The sequence below is a fragment of the Lupinus angustifolius genome, chromosome LG18 (assembly GCF_001865875.1).
Source record: "Lupinus angustifolius cultivar Tanjil chromosome LG18, LupAngTanjil_v1.0, whole genome shotgun sequence".
In the NCBI taxonomy this organism is placed as follows: domain Eukaryota; kingdom Viridiplantae; phylum Streptophyta; class Magnoliopsida; order Fabales; family Fabaceae; genus Lupinus; species Lupinus angustifolius.
In genome coordinates, this window is record NC_032026.1 from 7,403,822 (window position 1) to 7,411,656 (window position 7,835).

General features: G+C 33.5%; 1 protein-coding gene across 1 annotated transcript; it reads right to left on the minus strand.

The window, feature by feature from the left end:
- LOC109333270 (putative dual specificity protein phosphatase DSP8) lies at positions 2,445 to 7,289 on the minus strand. Its single transcript, XM_019568665.1, has 7 exons — positions 6,783 to 7,289; positions 6,494 to 6,698; positions 5,333 to 5,455; positions 4,534 to 4,627; positions 3,629 to 3,711; positions 3,447 to 3,536; positions 2,445 to 3,090 (listed from the first exon to the last, which is right to left on the minus strand). Exons 2-7 carry the CDS (start codon positions 6,692 to 6,694, stop codon positions 2,692 to 2,694), a joined length of 990 nt encoding a protein of 329 aa, XP_019424210.1. The 5' UTR covers positions 6,695 to 6,698; positions 6,783 to 7,289; the 3' UTR covers positions 2,445 to 2,691.

The following is a 7,835-nucleotide window of genomic DNA, read 5'->3' on the forward strand; positions in this document are numbered from 1 at the left end:
TTATGGTTTTCATTTATTATGATATGATCCATGATTGATGTTTTAAAAAAAATCGTTGATGTTAAGAAAATTCAAGCATGGCCATTTTGCTGCATCATGGTAAATGAACATTTGGTTGTGAATAATATGATCGGATGATATTTACTTTTCCTAAACAATATAAACCTAAAATAGTGACCATGAAAGTTTAATATTATTAATGTGTTTTCACAACTTAGAAATATTGCAGACTTCAAATGACATATTTTGTATTTGCTAGTATGATAGTATGTTACTACGTAATATATATGTCCTATGTTGAAAATGGACAGCTTGTTCTCTAGATATTATTAAAGCAAATTCACAACTATTAATTGGATTGTGTAGTTGTATCATCCTTTGGCAAATTTAACCTTTTTTTGGTTATTGATCGCTACTATTTAATGTAAAAAATGATGAAGTACACAGTAAAGTAATTAGTCAATGTACGATTTTATAGCCACAGAATTTTGGGTAGGTCAAATCTAGTTTCATAAGATCCTTTGTGACCTCCATTAATTCTTACTAAACCATGGGCTCTGGAAAATGTTGTATACAAAGAGGTATTGATTTTCAAGAACAATGCTAAGGTTGATTTCAGGATTTTTTTTCTCCTCAGGTTCGCATTGCATGATGCCATGTAGGATCTATTATCAGTAACCAATAACTAATGCCAACATCACCAACAATTAGATAAAGTTGATAACATGGACCAGTTCTTTAAGATTGTGAGACTATGGGGGCTAAACTATGGGACTAACCCAAAACTCCCAGAAGATAACTAAGGACTTCAAATTTAAAATGTATATAAAAATATCAACATCCAAGCCTACATCTTAATATTCACACTCTTAGATGTGAGACATTCTCCATAATCTTTTTCCTCAGGAGTGAGTGTCATCTATACGAAGTAATTTTTTAATTTTTAATTTCTTAATATATCTTCAAATTTACTAGTTGATACTAGTTTCTAGGATGAAGATTTTTAAAATGACCACATTCTACAGCTATATATTAAATTAGAGTATACTTTTGTAATAGTGAGTAAATCTCGTACTCTCATTTATAAAAGGGACATGTAATTCTTAATTAATATTTAATTTCAAATTTAATTATGCATATCTTCATTTTAAATGAGTTAATCATGGACTTATCATATATAACTTTAAGTATTTTTCCAGCCAGGCTTGTATGTAGAGAAATTAGTTTTAGAAGAATATGTATACTGTAGTAGGCAACACCAAATGAAAGATCTTAAAACTTGGATGATCAAGAGGAGCTATACTGAAAGAAAATCTTGAAGACAGACAATATGGTAAGCTATGTCTAAATTGCACAAATGGCATAGTTAATTTGCTTTATCTTGCTCATGTTTTATAGTAATAGAATGATTTCCAGTACATTGCGTTCCCTCTCATGGTTGTCCTTAAGAATCTGTTTGTGAGTTTGGTTTTGGAGGGAAAAGAAAGGAAAGACTTGAGAGCCACCTGACAAGCATGGTAGTTAAAATCGCAAGTGGGATCGCACGACTTTACGATCTTCAAGAGCTAACCCATGCTCGATATCAACCCGTGCTTGACCTCGGTGGAATTGGGTGAAATCGTCGACCCTTCCGATTCCATATTCGGCTCACTGTGGTTTGCAACACATCTCCTCTACTTTCATTTCCTCTATCGATCTAGCTTTTTTTTCTCTCTCGATCTCCGTTTTCCATTTATATGAGTTTAACTATATCTTCACTTTGTTTATTTTCTATGCTTTTTGTTTTGTTACAAAATGAGAATAAAGGAGAAGATGACTCACAATTGCCATTAGATTTAAGGAGGCCTTTTATATCATGACTGCAATTAGGTTTATAATAATGGATCAAGTTAGATCCATTTGTGCCTTTTTTAAGAAGGTCTGTTTTTTTATACAGTAAGTTGGCCTATTTTTTTGATAGAGTGAGTTGACATGTTTGTTTATATTTTATAAGTATCTAATCCTTTTTTATTTCTTTCAAAGACTAAGTATTTTTTTTAATATAAAAGCATCTAATCTCTAAACTCTTGATTGAACCATATTAACTATACTAAAACAAATAATCATCTAGAAGAAAAATATGAAACCTTTTTAATTCTCTATTCTCTATGTTGGAACTATTTATCTATTTAAAAAATTTCTAGTAAAATTTTAATATATAAACATATGAATTTATGTCCATATATATTGAAAAGCAAGATCTTACGAATCATGTTATTTACGATCTTTGACTCTCCTTCCGATCCTAAGTAGAATCTCGATTTTAACTACCTTGCTAACAAGTATATTCTAAGGCTCTCAAGCCTATCCCTCCCCTCCGTTGCCCTCGAAAAACTAACTCGCTGCCCTCGAAAAACTAACTCGCAAAGGGGCACTAAGAAAATGTTATAAATTTAATAATTAGTCAATTTGCTTTTATTGACATGTAAATTCATGGATTCATAAACGGGTGGCTGATCTCATTCCCAAATATATTTTACAACAGAAATGATTTCACAGATAACAAGCATTATCAAAATATAAAAGAATAAATAGACAGACTATACAGAGAAAAACAGTCTCACACTCAGCCCTGCCAAACATGTATTTTTGGGCAGAACATTTCTGAAAACATGTCAACCTTCATATGCAACTTAAGCTATTTCATTTATCTCAGTACACATGGATATCCACACTAATTCCTCCTGAGTGATCAGTTCTGATCGTGCAGCTGCTCTCCCTGCTCAATTTCTCCGACGATATCTTCTGGTTAGTACTGTATCGCAGCCAAAGGCATGAGATTCTTGCCAATGCTGCCTGTCCAACAACTCGTGTTCGGTAAACAACACTCAAATCTGTCCATATTTCACTTGTCATAGTTCCTGAGTGAATACTTGGATCATATCCTTCAAGATCTGATTCCGTTACCACAACTACAGAACTATCATCGAACATTACATGATCTCGCGAAGCTGCTGCTGCTGCCTCATAAGGCTTTACTGATAGATTGCCTGCAGGAGCACATCCAACAGCCCCCCTCACCATAAGGTGGCAATAGTATTCCTGAACAGCCTGAAATTTATACAATAAGCTAATATGAAAATTAAACATTATCATTAATCATTTTCCTTCCACAAATCAAAAGGATTTTTTTGCGACAGAAAATGGATCGAGAAAGAACAAAAAGCATGGGCTTCATCTTTTAAAGTTAAGGTAGCACCATTCAAATACAGAAGTGTACATTACATACTATAAAAGGAGAGGCTTAAATCACTCAGTAAATAGAAATTCCATTCATATTTTCACTGGCCAACATAATCTGGAATCATGCCAGATAAGATGGTGCTGCAATGACCGTAAAACTTACGTACAAGTGGAAAAGACAAGCAGAAAACTAATAATAAGCAAAATACAAGCATCACACTTACCTGCCACTGGGAAGAAGCCAGAAGCACCCTAGGCCGAATTGACTTCACATATGCATATGCAGCATCAGGCGTCATCAGTTTGTGGTGAACCTACAGAGAAGCTCAAAACGTAAGAACAATTGGTCAATCACAGTAACTCACTATTTTGATCTTCTCTACCCTCTTTAAGGTGTGGCACCAACCAGATAACAGATAACGATAGTTGTACTGCGACCCCGTCCAGCTTTGCAGTGAACATATGTAGTGCGTCCAGACAAAGCATTTTCTTCAACAAAAGAACCCATTAGTCTAATTGATAGGAGGGAAAGTAAAAATTAATTTCAAAATGAGCATATAGTAAGGAATATAGTTGGTACAAGCCCACTAGTATGAGTTTTATAACTTCAGTAGTGCAGTTACACATTTATATTTTTTTTTAATGTTTTAATACTATTTTTATGGGGAGTAGAGAAGGGTGTAAGGACTTCAAGAGAAAAGAAATACAGAGCAAAAGGATCAGGAACATACAGCATACATGATAGTAATGATACAACCGATAAACATTAATTCATGATGATGCTGCTATCTTATTGACCACTCTATGCAATGTCACAGAAATAGTTTAATTTAAATCAGGGGTGGCAAATGGAAGGGTTGGATGGGTATATATATATATCCATTTATTTATATTTTAAGAAATTGAGACCAAACCTGCCTGTTGAAAAATCAATTTCTTAGAAGGCACTCTTTATCAAATAACCACTTTATAAAATTATTTTTGGGTAATAAGTCAATCCATTTTGGATTTTGGAAAAGTGATTCTAGGACTATGTTATGTTTGGGATATTTGGCTGATAAAAACAATGACTGTTCTGCATTTTTATTTCTGGGGCTGGATATTTAGGTTGGATTCAAATCCATCCATCATTAAAACTATCCATTGGATCCTACGAATTTAAACTTATTAACTTAAATGGATGGATTGGTCATAGATTTGGATGGATGATGGTCTCATGGAGAATTTTGCCAACCCTACAAGGAAACAAGCTTCTTTATGCCACTTTATAGGTTGATATCATTATCTTTAACAAATCTGCATATTACTCACCATGTATGAAGTTCACAGCTTGGCATATGTCGCACAATGATGGGGCAAAACAATAATCTCTAGTAGGAATCACCAAATGGTCAATACCACGAGCCTGCAAAATTTTAACAATAAATCAACAAGAAATTAAAGGTACTAAAATACATGAAAACAATCAAGATGCTATAATAACCCATTGCATTTACAGCATGCCACACTGTCTATGAGAAGACAAATATTTGAGAAGAACTAAAAAAACCTGATCTAATAATTAGCTTCATAAATAAGTGTTGTCCCCTCACTTTTCCTGAATCACAAGTGCATATGAGAGAGAGAGAGAGAACAATGCAAAACACATCAACATGTTACCTAGAAGTCTAGAACCGATACTAGTTATCATTACTATAGAAATAAAACAAATGGCATTCATTGAAATCTCGATTTTAATGATATAATAACCAAGAGTCCCTTACATTGGATAAAAACAAATAAGCATTATACAAAACACAAGGGTATACATATATATAAGTTGTAGTAACAGTGTTCCTTGGTCATCTGATTCATAAGCTACCTCACAGTTTATTAGTCTAAACCGTTTATAAGAATATGTGCTTCATCTAATCACAAAAGGGCCATCAAATATTGAACTCTAACTCCAAAATTTCACAAGTTCTGAATTTATAATTTAACATCATGCTTTTATTACACTATAGCAATCAAAGGGTTCATTTAGAAAAGTAGCCGCTAGACAATAATATTAATCAACTCAAATAAAAAACAATAAGAGGCCAATAATATAAAGGACATACAGAATACTCACGTAATATAATGTGGTTGGAACCAAAGTCTCGTATGGCTCATTCAGTGTAATGACCCCACAAACACCAAGTTCCTTCAACCGGGGAACATGAATGGGGAATGGAACAGCACCTAGTAATACGAACTGAAAAATAAAGTGCATCAGATTTAGGAGAAGCCTTGTCCTCAAAATAACATAAGACAATATTCAATGCAACTGTCAACTCAGCCAAAAGAGAAAGGAGAAAGCACTACATTAAAAGAGTACATGAATATGACATGCATAACAGGTAACATATATACACCATGTTGCATAACGTTTCTATATTAGAAGGGTATATACATAATCTTTCTAACTCAGCAAGCATATTCATTATTCAACCAAAGGTATAAAAAACAAACAACGTTTTTCACATGCAAGGTCTCAATTAGCGTATATATGCCAAGTTGCATAAAGTTTCTATATTAGAAGGGTATATATGTAATCTTTCTAACTCAGCAAGCATATTCATTATTCAACCAATTGTATAAAAAAACAAACAACATTTTTCACATGCAAGCTCTCAATTTAGTGATAACCACACACACTCAGCAAATTCATGGCAGCGCATAAAAGTCAATGTGCCATAATTAAACTGAAGCTAAAAAATAAACACATTAAAGAGAAATAAATGGGTCCTCACTAGCCAGCATCGACACAAGAAAGTGCAATTTTTCCCTACTGGGCGGACCGAGATCCAGTCCACCATAACTGATTTGGTTTTAATCGATACCTAACTGTGTAACAGCCCGCATGAAGACTAACGCATCTATTTATTACCGGGGATATTGGCCTTATGAACCTTCCAACATTGTAGTTCCACTTATAAAATTGGGGAATACCTCATGTAAACTAAATTCTAACTCTCACATACACCTATATCATTGCAAATACACCTTCCTCCCAAACAATGTTTTAAAAATCTAATGGTTTCGCAAATGATTTTTTTGGCCTCCTTCTGGGATTAGAAATTGGACTAAACTCTATTTAAACGTCACCTCCAAATGCCTAAACCACATAAGGCGCAACTCTACCATATTTTCTACAATAGGAGCTTCAAACTTTCTCCCTAACACATTCATTCCTATGCCATGGATTTTAAAAAAAAGAACATAACATCATTCAATATATGTTAAAGCATACCTCATCAACCTTATCCCACCATCGAAACTCGGCCTGAATCTTATTCCTAACAACATTGTAAAGCAAGGTTGGATAAAAAAGAGCACGAGCCCCTGCTCCAACCAGAACCCTTTTCGCATCAGAAACAACAACACTTGAGACTTTTCCCCCCTCTCCACCTTCCTCCACCACCTCCACTCCCTTCAATTCCTCTATATGCATCACTCTTCCCAAAATCAAAAATTACAATTACACTAATATCAACAGATTCACCCCAAAAACCCTAATTATAACAAATAGTTATATACACCTTTCTCCACACGTATAATCTACACTTTTTCACACCCCTTGCGTATCAACGACTCTATTACAAAACCTAATAAACAAAAAAAATTACACATCAAATTTACACGATTGGAGTTGGCGAATGACGAAATTGATGGACGAAACCTAGGAAATCGGAATTCTACAATGATTAGAACAAGGAATGATAGGATGAAAGGTTGGACAAGAAAAAAGGTGAGGGGAATTTTGCAGAGAAAATAAGAGCATGTTCATCGGTGATTATCGTAATTCCAAAGAGAGAGAGAGAAATTCGGTGATGAAGGAAAAGGCAGAGGGAAAAGAATCGAAATTTGGGAATAATTGGAATCCAAAAACCTAAACCCTAAGATTTGATTTGGTCGAATAGAATGAATGAGAATTCAGAAAAATCGCAAATTCGTCGTTATAAAACTCTGAAATGGGAATGAAAGGGTACGAGAAGAAAATAGAATGGGAGGAGAAAGTTTTAAAGTTACGTGATGGTGACAGATGGAAGGTGAAAGTCCTGGATAAATAGACACGTAAGGCACGGTTTAGGCTTTACCTTTTTTCGGAGTTTTTGCGGTTTTAGAGGATTACCTCACCTTTACGTTATCTTGCGCGAGTGTTACCCTATATATATTTAATATTTAATATGTAATATGTAAGAGTTTTTTACACTATTATTATTTTTATAATTTATATTTAATTATTATTGATTATTAAATAAAAATAATAGAAATTAAAATAAAATATAATGATTATATATAAATATTTACAATATTAATATATAAATAATAAACTATATTACCTTACCTCCATTAATGTTTTACACCCACATTACTCCGATTATATTTGGCATTGAATAAACTTTTTAAGAAAGGTTTATATTTTAGTTTAAAATATAATAATGTAAGGTTTTTTATATTGTTAGTACATTAATCATCATTGATTTATATTACTTTTATTTAAGAGTTAATGATAGTTAACATATGAGTGATGGATGATTTGTTGGTAGTGTAAAAACTAGGGGTGGCGATACGCGCCAGCCCGACCCACT